Raw genomic sequence first — 15,686 nt, 5'->3', positions numbered from 1 at the left:
AAAGCGTTGGAACCGGTGATGGCTTCGAACAACCATGAGTCCATGCCCAATCCCGATTTGGTAATAGATAGTCACGAGCTCTATTTTGATAATCCTGTACCTGATGACATCAATTTACTTATTGCAGTCAGAAAACAAACCAGGTCATGTACTCAATATCCCTGGTCTAAATACATGTCTTATAAAAGCTTGTCTATAGGATATTGTGTTTTTGCCTCTAACCTTGACAGGATGAGAATTCCAAAAAATATTTAGGAAGCTCTGGAAATACCTAAATGGAGGGAGGCTGTCATGGAAGAAATGTGGGCTCTGGAGAAAAGTGGGAGTTGGGATGTAATGAATTTGCCGTGAGGGAAGAAACCAGTTGGTTGTAAATGGGTTTTCACCGTGAAATATAAATCTGATAGGACAGTTGAACAATATAAAGCCCGACTTGTTGCAAAAGGATTTACACAGGCTTATGGCATTGACTACATGGAGACATTTGCACCGGTGGCAAACTTGAATACAGTTCGGGTCCTCTTATCCTTGGCAGCCAACTTAGATTGGTCACTACAACAACTTGACATTAAGAATGCATTTCTAAATGGCGAGTTAGAAGAAGTCTACATGACAATACCACCAGGCTTTAGCAAGAAAGGTGAAGAAAACAGAGTGTGTAAACTCAAGAAGTCCTTGTATGGACTCAAGCAATCTCCCAGGGCATGGTTCGTTTGCAAAAGTAATAAAGAACCAAGGATATCGACAAGGGCAATCTGATCACACCCGGTTCTTCCAACAGTCTGAAAGAGGTAAAAGAACAATTCTAATAGTGTATGTTGACGATATAATCTTAACTGGGGATGATACAGTAGAGATGAAAAGATTGAAGAAAGTTCTAGCTACTGAATTTGAAGTTAAAACTTGGGACAAATGCGGTACTTCTTGGGCATGGAAGTTGCTAGAACAAAAAAGGGTATTAGTGTCTCTTAGCGAAAGTATATCATTGATCTCCTAATTGAAATTGACATGCTAGGATGCAAACCTAGTGAAACACCCCGATTGAAGCAGTAAAGAGGGTCGAAAACTGTGGAATACCTGTTGAAAAGGAGAGGTATTAGAGGTTGGTTGGTAAGCTAATCTACTAATCACATACCAGACCAGATATTGCATTTGCGGTTAGTGTGGTAAGTCAACACATGCATTCACCAAAAGAAGCTCATTTAGATGCTGTATACAAGATCCTTTGATATCTCAAGGGCTCCCTGGGCAAAGGACTCTTCTTCAAGATATGTGAAAGCAAGGAAGTAGAGATCTTTACAGATATAGATTGGGCAGGATTAGTGGAAGATAGAAGGTCCACCACCGGTTATTGCACATTTGTCTGGGGAAATTTGGTAACTTGGAGAAGCAGAAAACAGAATGTAGTGGCTCGTAGTAGTGCCGAAGCTGAGTTCAGAGCAGTTGCTCAAGGAATATGTAAAGGATTGTGGTTACGAAAGCTTTTGGATGAACTACAGGTCCAGGTGAAATTTCCTATCAAACTCTATTGTGACAACAAAGCAGCCATCATTATCTCTCTCAATCCAGTTCAACATGATAGGACTAAACATGTAGAAGTGGACTGACATTTTATCAAGAGAAAGTTGAAGAAGGAACTATCTGTATGACTTATGTACTTACCAAGGAACAAACTGCAGATATCCTTACGAAAGGGTTGACATGACAGAACTTTGATGATCTCATTAGCAAGTTGGAGATGATTAATATCTATGATCCAACTTGAGGGGGAGTGTTAAAATCCCAAGTATTTTGTGTATAATGAGTAAATTAGGAAAGTGGAATGTAGAAGATTATATATTATTCTGTAGGGGGATTGTTTCCTTATTAGAATAGGTGATTGTATTATAAGATTGGGATGTACATAATTTTAATTCAAAATTGAATAGAATTGAATTCAGCTCACACAAAATGTAGATGATTTTTCTGTTTGTGCCTTAAATCAGTTGTCTTGAACTGTTGTCCATTCTTGAACCTATTGGGGCTCGCTTTGAACTTGTCTGACAGAACTGAAAGGGAACAACTGAAAAAAAGAAAAGGAAAGGAAAAAGGTTATGGTGACCAAGGTTCAGTTTGTGCTAGTTCAAGGAAGTTACCAACTTAAAAGATAGGAGAGAGCATGTTTATGTGCTCATGGAAACAATTAGTATGGTTGATCAGTTGATCAAGGAAGCCGTGGACCATTGTGCGAATGTTGTATACATTTGTAGAGATGTTATAGACCCTAGCATCCATTTGAGCACAATGATGGCCCACCTAGATACATTGGTAAAGGAGAAGGGAGTTATGGATGCATTTGCTAAACCCAAACCTGACTTAAACAACTAGGTAATGGGGCATTCATTTGTTCTTAAACCTGTTTTGCCACCCCTACTATCAAGTTCATCAACAATTCTTGTGAAAGAATTAGGAAGATCATGTCCTAGGACTCTGACTGCCATATCCTCAGGGAGAGACTCTATGTTTAGTAACCCTAGGTGAAGGACCAACTAAAGGTTGCCCATGTTCCATGGCGTGGCAACAAGGTTTTGTGGCGCAGGATCCTGCATATGTTGTGTCTGTGGAAGAATTGAGTTAAAGATTGGACTAGACCTAGCAGTTAAGGGATTGAACTAGAGTAGCCAGTACCTTGGGTTGACTCAAAGATTTAGGTATCCTGTAGACCTAGCAAAATGGATAAAAATCCGTTAATCTGAACTAAATCCAACTTACTTAAACCAACTCATAATTGATCTGCACATTAAATGAGCTGAATATGATTTAAACTTTTTTTATCCGTCTCTAAATAAGTTGGTTCGTAGATTTAGTATTTTATTCGATGGATATCTGCTTATCTGCTAACAGTTAATATTTAAATTCATTAATAATCACTTATGCCCCTACTTATTAGGCATCAATTTAATTAGCATAAGCTTAAATGCATGTTCTAAAAATAAAAAAAATTATAATTTTATGATTAGTTATTAAATGTTTAACAGTTACCAATTTATAATTTTAAAAATAACTTTAGTTATTATGTTATAAGATAAATTGTTCATCGGATGGTAAAAAAAATTATATTAGGGATGGGAATGATGGATTGTCCACTATCCGCCAAAGATTATCCGATCCAAACTGCCAAATCTGCAACTTAAACGAGTTAGATATGGATTGTGTAACATTCTCACCTGATAATCTGCCTAATCCGCCACGGATTATCTGACCCAATGCATTTTTCCAGGTCTACTATCCTGTGGTTCTACTTGGGCTTTCTCAATAGATAGCTTACTTGGGCACTTTCCATGCATGGTTGATGTTCAGTTTGTTGACCTATTAGAGTTACTATTTCAGTGTGGAAATTAGTCTCTCGTTTACAGAATTCGGTGATTGTGTGCTGGATTTGATTAACTGAGTTGTTGATATGGGTTACAGTTTCTTGAATAGGGGAATGGTTAGTTTTTTAATCTCAATTTCTTTTTCCATGGTAGCATTGGCTTCTTTTAAGTTTCCAATGGTCATGATAGAAAGAAATTTAGACAAATAGGCAAGGTGTGCTGATATTAGTTTCATGACAACTTAAATATTGGCAATTTTCACTATTATTGATGCTCACAATAAGTATGAAAAATGAATGAGTCGTTATGTCTGGGTGTGTGCTGTTGGGTTAGGGGAAATTTGGGCAAGCACCAAAATGAAGGTTCATTTTTATTTTTAATATTTGGCAATGAAGGACTGCAGAGGGACAAAATAGATAAGCTTGTACCTTTCCCAAAACCCCAAAGCCTACCGATTGAATCTGTCCTATTGGAGATGATTAGGCTGATGGATGCAACAATTTGATGAGTTACTTTGAAACTTTGAAATGGTCGATGAGTTCGTTGAGAAACGGAGAATGAACTAACAAGCCATGTAGTTGTTGAGAAGAGAATGTAATCTTTTTTTGCTCCCATTTTTGCTACTTGCTTTTTTTTTTTTTTTTTCCTTTTTTGCTGCTCATTTTTTCCCCTAAGAGTGAAGTGGATCAATGGTGCTAAAGCTGGGTCAGTCCTGCTTTGAAAATATTTAGGTGATACAAGAAGTATATGGTTAGTTAATTTATTCACATTGTTATAAAAACCAAGAAAATGTCGAAGGGATGGAGGAAAAGGAGGTTGAAATGAAACAAAGGCGATATTCAAAATTGTAATGACTATCACGGAATTAAGATTATGAGTCATACAATGAAACTATAGGAAAGGGTATTGAACAAAAAGTAAGGCTAGAAACGAGGGTTTCAGAGAATCAATTTGTTTGATGCCTGAGAGATCTAAAATTGTAGCTATTTATCTTTTGAGAAGACTAATGAAAAAGTTTAGCGAAAACAAGAGGGACTTGTATATAGTTTTTATTGACCTAGAGAAAGCCTATGATAGAGTATCTAGGGGAGTTCGTTGGTGGGTCTTAGAAAAGAAGGGGTATGCAATAGATATACAGAGGTTATTAAGGATATGTATGATAGAGCAATGACTAGCGTTTGGACTGTAGGAGGGGAAACTATAGATTTTCCAGTCACAATAGGTGTATATCATGGTTCTACTTTCTGTCCATATTTTTTTTACTTTAATGATTGATGAACTCACTAGAAATATCCATAGTGAGATCCGATGGTGTATGTTGTTTGCAAATGATATTGTCTTGATTGATGAATCTATGAGACGAGTGGAATGTATTTACTAATGAAATGTAGGAATAAGATATAATAAATGAAATGTATTTACTAATGTAAGGAGGAGTAATGGAGAGAAGATTAAACTTGATAACCAAGAAATTAATTGCACTTGTAGATTTTGATATCTTGGATCCATATTGCAAGTGGAAGGGGAATTGAAGAAGATGTGATACAGAGAGTTAAAGCGGGTTGGGTGAAATGGAGGGCTGCGTTTGGTGTGTTTTGTGATTATAGAATACTTTTAAAATTAAAAGGAAAGTTATATAAGACGGTTATAAGACCAACTATGCTTTATGGTTCAGAATGTTGGAAGCTAAGAAATAACATATACAAAGAGTAAAAGTTGCCAAATGTTAAGTTGGGTGAGCAATATAACATCAAAAGATAAATTAAGGAACGAGCATATACATAATAAACTAGGCATAGCACTGGTTGAAGACAAGATAAGGTAGGGACGACTTTGATGGTTTGGGCATTTGAAATATAGGCCTAGTAGCGCATCTTTGAGGGGGAGTGAGTGAGTTATTGTTTTGGCAAGAAAAAGGGTATGGGTATGCCTAAACTAACTTGGAATGAGGTAGTGAGGAAGAATTTAATAGCTTCTTAATCTGGTAGAGGAAAATGCTCTCAATCGGCTGAATTCGTGGAAAAGGATTCATGTAGCCGACTCGACTTAGTGGGGTTTAAGGTTTGTTGTTGTCGTTGTATGTTTTACCACCTAGTTACTCTTGCATTAATCCATGTTATCTTTTCTCTTCCATTTCTAATGCAGATATCTAACACTAACAATGTTAAGCTTTTGCCTTTGTCCTCTTTGAAGGTCTTTCTTCTCAAAGCATGTATTCATTGTTTTAAAATCACATTTTATAAGATCACATTACATGGTGAACACTAAGATCATATCACCAAAGCCACCAGAGTCATTTGTTCCAATTTCCATGTCCTCTACATATCCTTTCATAATCTTTCTTATTCTTAGAACATATACATTGAAAGATATGACACTAGGCACAGATATAGATCAAATGCTAAATGGACTAAATAATGTGTTTCTAACCTTTCTTGACAGGGTTCATTTGGGTAATTTCATAGTTCAAAAACTCAAGTTTAGATCATATCATTATCATCGTTGATATTTAAATGAAGAAACCAAGTTATGCACAAGATTCTAAGGTCTTCTGGTGTTCCACATGTCCTTTATGTTTATGTACCCAAAAAAGGGTACTTGCATTTGTTATAAAAGTTAATATTGGCCAGATAGCAAGAATTTTTCTGACATTTTCAAAATTGATTTATAGTTGCAACAGAACTCATTTAATAGGGAAAAAGATCTTTGGATTTCATTGGTCTCATCAACTTCAAGATTAAGGTTTTAAATTAAGGTACAAATTATTCATTGAATAAAGTGTAATATTGTCTGAAATTTCAGTTGTATTATTGTCTAGAATGCTGGATCTTCTGTAGATTCAAAAATTATGTCCTGGATTAAGATGATATATTCTTCAAATTTTGGAAATTTGTTGAATTTTATACCTTGTTACTTGCTTGGAACAAGTAGGTGAATATTTAATTTCAAAACCTCCAAATGATAGTGTCTTTGGAAAAAAGTCTTGATTATTATGGTCTCTAGGATGTGTCTTTCTTCCTTTTTTTCTTTTTTGGTTCAAATGATGGTCTCTAGGATGTTATAATGCCCTATTAATGCATTTCATGAAGTTATTTCCATGAGCTTGCTAATGTTCATTTTGCTTTCTCTTGTCATCAAATTCCTCATGATCATGTTGTTGAGAAGACACAGTTCCACTTACAAATAGAATACGTCAAATGACATGGATGCTTTCCCTTTACATGTTTCTCTTTTGGTCTGGAAAATCAAATTGATGAATCAGTACCAAAACTGACTTCATTGATTATGCTTTTACTTCTATATCATTCTACTGGTAGGAAAAATGGTTATTCTTCCAACTGCTATTGTCATTTGTCTCTGGTGAGTGGGTTCTAACTGTGCTGGTAAATAATGTTATATATTCCTCATGCTAGCTTGTCCTTGCAAGGAAAAGGTATCTCTTTGTCAATGGTATGTATGTTGAAGTCAAACAAATTTAGATATTGAGTGCCTACTGCTGTAATCTCCCAAGAAACTCATCTGTGGGTTATTAATCTGTTATATTTCTTTTTAGCGATAAGCAAAGTGTTTAAACAGAATGAATTGTTTGAAACCTAGACATGCGCATTTATTTTTTTAAATTCAAATTATAGAGGTGATTTTTCAGGCAATACCAATTTTAACGATGATGCTATCACTTAAACGTTGAAGTTAGTTTATGTGCTCTTATTTGGCAGGGAGTGAAGGACATACCCTTGAGGAAGCCAAGTCTATTAATCTCTCTTTGAGTGCATTAGGAAAGTGCATTAATGCGCTTGCAGAGAATAGTGCGCATGTTCCAGTTCGCGACTCAAAGCTTACAAGATTGCTTCGTGATTCATTTGGAGGTGAGATGTTCATATATGTGTGTACATGTGCACGGGTATGGAAAACATTATCTTTTGGTTCTAAGTTCTATCATAGGAGGACATTATTACTTCATTCAAATGCTCATTTAAATATTGGAAGTCTCGAGGGTGCTTGGACTTCATGGCAATGGTTGGCTTGTAGAGAACTTGCACTTATACTCTAGTTTTCGTTCTTCATACAGAAATTCCATATGATCTTATATTCTAATAACAAGTTGCAAGTGCTAATTGCTCGGTTTGTAAGTAAAGGAGGAGATGGAAGAAGGGATGATAGAGATGCAAGGAAATACTCCAAATAAAAATAACTAAACAGTACGATTCTTTTGGATATGAAGTATATTAATAAAAGATTGGATCACAATCAAATGGTCCCAAATCTTTTGTCCATGATGGTTTTCTGCACCTTGAATATCCTATGCAGGTTCTATCTGAAATGTGAAAATATGCCAGATGTTTCATATTAGTGCTTAAGGAACCCTGGTCTTCATTTAAGATCTTGTATATTAGGTAAAACCAATTTAAATTTTCTGAATATAGTTTCAGAGAACTTTCTTTTAGTTGCAGACAGTTCATCTTTGTCAGCATCTTCTATTATATAGGTTTCCAGATTTTAATTTTTATTTCCATGAATGAGCATTCTATGGATCAAGAGTCAGTATCTCTCAATGTTGATGTATGTTTTTCTTGATATTTTTAAATTCTTACAGGCACAGCAAGAACTTCACTGGTTGTTACTATTGGTCCGTCTCCACGTCATCGAGGAGAGACAGCTAGTACCATAATGTTTGGACAAAGGGTGGGTTCCAAAGGATTACCTTTTTATATATATATATACACAAAGATGTGTGTGTGTATGTCTGCGTGTGCGTATAAATTCTTACTCAAGGGCTCCCATGTTGAATTTAGTTGCTATGGTTGTCAACTTCTCCCATAATCAATTTTTAGTTATTAAGCGACCTCTTTCTTGCAGCCAAACAGTGTATTCTTCACTTGAAAATTGTCATTGCATTTTAGAATCTTAAATATGCAGTTTAACGTAGGAGTGTTAGGATTTTTTTTGGGATTATTATTATTTTTATTGCTATTTTTTTTGTTGTTCTTGGTGGTGATGTTGTTACACATCATAAATTTTTTTGACGATTTTTTTTATTTGAACCTAGTATTGCCATGTGTTGGGGTAAAATATGACATTTGGCGTGACGAGGGGAGCCTAAACTCCTCCTTAAGCCAATGTATAGATTATACATGTTAATGCCTTGTGTCACTGAGCTGATTGCTAAATTTTTTTGTCTTGCAGGCTATGAAGGTGGAGAATATGTTGAAAATAAAGGAAGAATTTGATTATAAAAGTCTTTCTATAAGGCTTGAAATACAATTAGACAAACTCATAGTGGAACATGAAAGGCAGCAAAAGGCATTTGAGGACGAGATTGAAAAAATTACCGCAGAAGCACAAAATCATATCTCTGAGGCTGAAAGAAGCTATGCAGATGCATTAGAGGTAGTGTTTGTCTGTATTGTGTACGTATGTGTGCATGCAAGTGATGTATTTTCCTGTATTTAGCAGGTCAATCCTGTTGCAGGCTTATTGCTAGTGTCTCAAAGATGTGATTCTGTTGTGATGTCTGGTACATTGGTGACAATCTATATCTATATCTGTATATATATGATTTTTGAACCTCAGCACTCAACCCAGTGCTGACACGTGGTGCTGGTTTTTTTTTTTTTTAATATTTTTTTTCTTGGTTTCAGTCCTTTATACAGCAGAGGGAGGCCCCATGCAGGCCCCACAGTTTTTGCACACTGAACTCTCACTCTGACAGATGGGGGACCCATGCAGGCCCCACAAATTTTTTTAATGTTCTGATTTTTCCCCTCTGCCTTTCTCTCAGCAGTAGTAGAGGGCTCCACGCAGGCTCTACTATTTTTAATTTTTTAAAATTATTTTAAAACTCCTACCTTCCTCTTTGGTCCTGCACGGGCCCCAATAAATTCCTTTCTCTACATTGATTCCATTAATTATTTTTAAATTTTTTTCCTTTTTTATTAGACAATTTAAAAATTTCAACATTAATGAATTCCACTAAATAATTTTTTGAAAAATGATCCCAACTCAACAACTTTCCATCACTTTCTTTCTCAATACTTATATATTATAAAATTAATTCAAATTATTAATTCTTACTTTCCTTATCATTTTTTTATATTTGCATCTACTAAAAGTATAGAATTAATTTTAATTTATATTGTTAAAAAAATATAGAAATATGTATACCGTGTTACATTTCTGTTTACATACATTATATACATTAAAATTAGCATAAATGATTGGAAGTATTTTTAAAATATTCAATATAACATATACAGTACAATACAATTTTTCTCCACAAAAATTATAGAATTTATTTTAATTAATATTATTCAAAAATATAGAAATATATATGCTGTGTTATATTTTTGTTTACATATATTGTATACATTAAATTAGAATAAGTGATTGTTTTCTCGCTTACCTTCCACCAAAAATTTATAATATCAAAACATTACAATTATATACAAATATATATTTATATATAAATACATAAACACATATAATTTAATAAGTGTTCAGCTTTCCATATGTTATAAAATAAAATATTTAAATTTTACTCAAATTTTATATTTTAAATCCTCTTTCAATATTATTATGGTTTATATCTGTATTTTATTTTTCTCAATTAATTATTTTACATTTAAATTGATCCATCGCAAATCAATTTATATCATATGTACATGTCCATAATATGTTTAAAGTTTTACCTACTACATGCAATTTTTATAAATATTATATTATTCATATGAATTTATCAATATTTGTCAATTATGTTAAACAAATAATATAAAATAATGTGTTAAAATATGATATTATTGTTAAAACTAATTATCGAAATACATATATATGACAATTAATCTCACTAAAAACACAAAAATGTTATACCTAAATATTGTTTGTATTATGTGTTTTAGAGGTAATGTTTAATGGAATAGTATATTTTAAATATGCTTTTCCTATGCACCTTTACTGATAATAAGCTTGTATTTACATTCAAGTTCCATGCTAAAATGATATATTGTTGAAATTTTATATTGTTAGGATTGATCTTAATATTTGGATTTTCTCATAAACAGTGTCCATTATCAAAATTCAAAACTCAAATTCATTTGTTATCTTTGGGAAATTTTTATTCTCCTACAGACAGACTTAATCATTCCAATGTTATTTACATAAATTCAAACTTCTAATCTTTCTTTTTTAAGTTACCTTATATGTTTTGACCTTTCCTTTTTTATTATATTATCCCTCCGTGAAGTGCGGGCAGTTTTATTAGTTTGTTTTACTTATGAAGGGTATCTGCTTGGAATGTCATATCTGTTGCACTTGTACACGTAGCTTCTGTTCCAAGTATATGAGAATTCTAGCTTCTATTCTATATGAGAATTCTGTGGATTGTGATGTACACCTCTGGATGGTTTTGGGGTTGAAAATGTTAAAGCGTACGAGGTCATTTCCAAATGTGTGTATTCAAAAACCGAATTATGTCCTATATGATGTCAAGTTTTAAAAAAGCACCATCTTGAGTCTGCATGATTGTACAATTTGAAGGGAATCAAATTACATGTACTTTTTCATTTTTCCTTCTTGCTTTTTCATTGTTCAAAGTTGTATTCTTATAGAAGTTGTCTATATGTCTTCAATTTCTCTATACAACTCAAGCTTAGTCACTTATTGCCTGAAGTTGGTTTTACTTGCTAATATAAATTTTCTGAAATTTATGTTGACATTTCTGTAGGAGGAGAGACTGAAATATCAAGAGGACTATATTGAATCAATAAGAAAGCTAGAGGAAAAATGGGCAATGAATCAGCAAAAACATGGCAACGAAAATAGTACTGTGGGGATAAAAGATGATGACCCCAATATGACATCTGATGCTAAGGTAATCTTGTCAGGGAACATTGTTTTCCTGTCACTATGTGGCACTGAGGATTTGTTGTGCGACTGGATAAGCTTGGTTTTTATATGGATACCATCATTATGAAGTCCAACAGAAATGAAAATACAAAACACTATATAATTGCCCTTTTACCATCATCTGCCCCTTCCCACTTTGCATATTGGCATCATTGTTGTACTCTTACGTTCTTGGTTCATTAATATATCACCTCTGTATTTCTAATCACTTCCCACTTACTTTTGCATGGTGGCTTCTTCCAACATGTTTTAGATGTTAAAAGTTCTGCTGAGCTCTAGTCAGTCTGGTTGATCACTTTTTGGCTTTATCTAAGACAATATTTCCTAAAGAGAATTCCAAATTGTCCATCTGTTAGCATGTCTCTATATTTTGTTTTGTTTTTTTGGGGTGGTACTCAGGCTTCTGTGGTTCGTGCTGTTGAGGAAGTTGCTGCGGTAAAAAAGTTGCTTCAGAGTGAAACTGCTTTGAGAAAGGCTGCTGAAGAGGAAGCCAATAATCTTAGAAACCAGCTAGCTCAATGGAAGAGGTCAGAGGTATTTTTTTTCCACCTAGTTTCTTCTTGTTTTAGCTTAATCTCTTCTCCTTTTTTTTTTTTCACATTGATGTGAATTGGGTAGGCAATGGATAATACTGTACTTTTGGTGTACTAGGCAGAAGGAAAATATGAGATCTTAACCCTTCGCAAGATGCTGGAAGATGAGGCACACCAGAAGGAGAAACGCGAAAAAGAAATAGCAATACTGCAAAGCCAGTTGTTGCAATTAAGTTTTGAAGCTGATGAGGTTTGTTCTCTACAGAATTTTAAGTATTTTTGTATTTTTAATAATTAATTTTCCATGTGAAGGCACACAATGTTGGAAAATGATTCCTACACTTATATAAAAAATCCTTTGCTATGTGGTTTACTTTTGGAATTTTCTCCATCTAAACTGGGAAGCATCTAGTGTAATTTGACTAGTTGGTCAGATCAAGGTGGATTTTTGATACTTGTTGATGGATTTAGTTGGGAAATCTCAATTCTCAACCCAAGCTTAAGGAGGGTGAGCAACCCAACTCAATCCAAGCTCGAACTAATAAGTAATATCTTTACAAATGGTTGCAAGTTAATGAAAAACGAGAGTAATATGATTTCATGCATTAAGAAACTCAAATGACAAGGAGAAGCCTTATTCTGTCTCCTAAAAAAGAAAAGAACCCAATTGTCTTACCTCTTTCCTTTTATTTTTGTTTAGCTGCCTCCTAACAAATCTCTTTCATATCCATGCAACATTGTTCAAAAGAATGCTTTTTTCTAGTTTTCAAAAAATTAGTTTATGATTCTAAATCACTACCTGATAGTTGCTTTTACTGTAAAGAAGATGAACTATGGAGCTTCTCTCTCTGGGTGTGCATTAATGACTGCATGTAAGGATGAATAATATGATTATGGGATTATAGTTAAGATGATAGCATGGTTTTTCCTACCTGCATGACCTCTCCTGCGCATAATATCAGGTCAACCTGAACTCATATGATTACAGGGTTATACTTAAGATCATTGCATGGTTTTTTCCTGCCCACCTGACCTCTTCTAAGCATAATATGAGGTCAACCTGAACTCAATTTTTTTTCTTTGGTTGAACTGCTTGGATTGTAGGTTGAACGTGTTCTAATCAAGTTCAAGATTTTGCTTAAACTCATGTGCACTGCATGCATCTTCATGTGTCATATGACAACAATAAACCAAGCCTTAAGTCCCACTAGGTGGGTCGTCTATATGGATCCTTTTCCGCCAATTTCTGCGATTATATACCATTTCTTTTGACAGATTTAGGGATATTAAATCCTTACTCACTATCTCCTCCCAAGTTATTTTGGGTCTGCCCTTACCCCTTCTACTGCCCCCTACAGTAACTAACTCACTCTTCTTTACTGGTGCACTATGTGGCCTACATTGCAAGTGTCCATACCATCTGACGTGTATATTGGTTGTTAGATCTAAGATTCTCGTTTCAGTCTTTTTCTTAAAAGTGAAGGATGCATCCTCGTCCATAAGATAAACAATCAGAATTTTGTGTCATCTAGACCCAATCAAGGGAATGGTTGTGCACAGCTCAAAGCGAAAGAGATGTATGCTTTTCCTGTAGTAAAAAAGACTAAATTTGAGTTCAAATCTGAATCTCATGCTATGTATTTGACATTTTATGCATGCATGACTTGACATTTTCCTGGAAAACGAATATATGTATCTTTGTAGACAAGAAGAAGACTTGATCAAGGTGGGCCTGGGAAAGTTCTTGGTGGTCTGGATTTTCTCCCATCTCAAGTTGGGCACCCACAGGTTAAAGATTCAGGAAATGGGGAGAAGGCCTCAATAGCCACCCTATTTGAACAAGGTAACAAATAACGCCTGCACTCACAATTCTGTTAGTTGGTTCTATTTATTTTTTGTCTATACATATATTTTCTTCTTCCTTCCTAATATGATCAAGTGCCCTAACAGTGGGATTGCATAAGATCTTGTCACTGCTTGAAGCTGAAGATGCTGATGTTCGAATTCATGCTGTAAAAGTGGTGGCAAATCTTGCTGCTGAAGGTGCGCCTTAGAAACCATTTTTCCGTAGTCTTTATTTGCATTAGCATGTTTTTTTTTTTGGTCTCTCTAAACTACTCTTCCATCTTGTTCATCATAAGGCAATTATGTAAGGTTGGAAATTGAAATATGGTTTTACGTTGCTGCTGCACTGTTATTAACACTTAAGTAGTGCATTTTTTGGGGTCCCAATACCATGACGCGCTGCTATTTCAGTTGGGATGAAAATCACAATTGTGCTGGCAAGTGCACGCCCCACTGGTGAAGTGGAGTGTTGGGGAGTAGGGACCCTGAAATCTGCAAGTTTGTCCAAGGGCTACTCAAGAAGAACAGGTGATCGAAGGGGCTACTCTTGTCACAGGACAGCTTTTCACCCCAGAAGGAAAAACCAAGGCTTTACAACAGAAAGCCCATGAAAACATGCTTGCTTTTTGAATCTTTCTTTTGTTAATTGTCTAATTACGATATGCACTATTTTAAAAATATTTATTAGCAAAAAAAAAAAAAAAAAAGTAAGCTAGAACAGGAAATATAGTCAGTTGCTGTCAAGAATTCTCTCTCCCTCTCTGGTTATCGACAAAATTTCATTGGTTTATATGGTTTTATTTTTATTATTTTTCTTATGGATGTGGGCTATGAGATTATGCCACTAAGGTTCGGTAGATAAGCCATCTGTTATCCTTTTAACATCTTTCAGCAATGATTGTTTTGGCTTATGTGCAGAAACTAATCAGGAGAAGATCGTAGAAGCTGGTGGTCTTACATCCTTGCTGATGCTTCTTAGAAGCGCGGAGGATGAGCACATACAGAGAGTTGCAGCGGGTGCAATTGCCAATCTTGCAATGAATGGTAAATTTAGAAGTTTAATGTATTATGTAGTTTGAATAATATATAATTAACTTTGCAAATATTTTTGCTGTGCCCTTGCAGAAACCAACCAAGAGCTTATAATGGCACAGGGGGGCATTAATTTGTTGTCAATGACGGCAGCCAATGCTGAGGATTCTCAAACCCTTCGAATGGTTGCAGGAGCCATTGCTAATCTCTGTGGGAACGGTAATCTGCTTGACCTCTCTCTATGTTCGTCTATAATAAACTTATTTTTTTGTTTGTGTTATTAAAATTATAAGGAGCTTGTAGCAAATTCAAATATCAAATTTAGAGAGTAGCTTGTGGACATGTTGCAGAAAAAATTGAAATAATTAGAAAAAATTGTAGTAATATATGATAACTTGTCTATACTATTAACTATGACAACATGAAGCAGTTTTCAACCTGCATGTTGTCTCTTCTTCCTAAATGCCCTCCATCTTACTGGTTATCTTTTAATTACAAATTTACTAATAGTGGGAATACAAGTAATTTAGCAAAATAATTTTAAATTTAAAATTTTAAAAAATCTTTTTAACTTCTCCTTATCTCCTTAATTCTTACCATCTCCTAAAAAATAGGAAATTTGAAAATTTGGAGTGCAAAGTTTGTGCCCTCAACTCGTACTTAGTAGAAGGGCAGATTTCCTAATACCAGTAAAGATAGCATTGCATGTGACTGCATTTGGTTAATTTTAAGCAAAATATTTTGATAATTTCTAATGTAGATATTTTTAATAAATAAATTGATGATTTATTGTTATGATTAAGTTTATAAATCGATGTACAAAAACTTATTTATAGGGATCTAGATTTTCTTTGCAACTATGGAACACAGATGGATGTGGCATGGGACGCTGCTATAACGCAACGTAGAGAGGAACACGGCAAATCCTAAAAGTGTAGGACATAAGACTACTACAGAGTATAGATGTGCTAATTAAAGTTATTCACTATGAAATTATGTAAGATCAATATTAAAATTTAATATT

The 15,686-nt window shown here is 34.4% G+C and overlaps 1 protein-coding gene across 3 annotated transcripts in view; it reads left to right on the top strand.

Annotated features, from left to right (window-relative positions):
* LOC131164065 (kinesin-like protein KIN-UA) overlaps window positions 1–15,686 on the top strand; it is a 28,963-nt gene that overhangs the window by 10,239 nt on the left and 3,038 nt on the right. For all 3 annotated transcript variants that reach the window (XM_058121007.1, XM_058121008.1, XM_058121009.1), the window contains 10 exons: window positions 7,070–7,219; window positions 7,948–8,036; window positions 8,538–8,741; window positions 11,071–11,217; window positions 11,652–11,786; window positions 11,904–12,035; window positions 13,490–13,628; window positions 13,736–13,828; window positions 14,549–14,674; window positions 14,756–14,881. In XM_058121007.1, coding sequence (XP_057976990.1) covers window positions 7,070–7,219; window positions 7,948–8,036; window positions 8,538–8,741; window positions 11,071–11,217; window positions 11,652–11,786; window positions 11,904–12,035; window positions 13,490–13,628; window positions 13,736–13,828; window positions 14,549–14,674; window positions 14,756–14,881 — 1,341 coding nt within the window. The remainder of the gene's footprint in view (window positions 1–7,069; window positions 7,220–7,947; window positions 8,037–8,537; window positions 8,742–11,070; window positions 11,218–11,651; window positions 11,787–11,903; window positions 12,036–13,489; window positions 13,629–13,735; window positions 13,829–14,548; window positions 14,675–14,755; window positions 14,882–15,686) is intronic.

Source organism: Malania oleifera, chromosome 9, assembly GCF_029873635.1.
Source record: "Malania oleifera isolate guangnan ecotype guangnan chromosome 9, ASM2987363v1, whole genome shotgun sequence".
Taxonomy (NCBI): domain Eukaryota; kingdom Viridiplantae; phylum Streptophyta; class Magnoliopsida; order Santalales; family Ximeniaceae; genus Malania; species Malania oleifera.
Note: the sequence above shows the minus strand (reverse complement) of the source record. Positions and strands in the feature narration are given on the sequence as shown.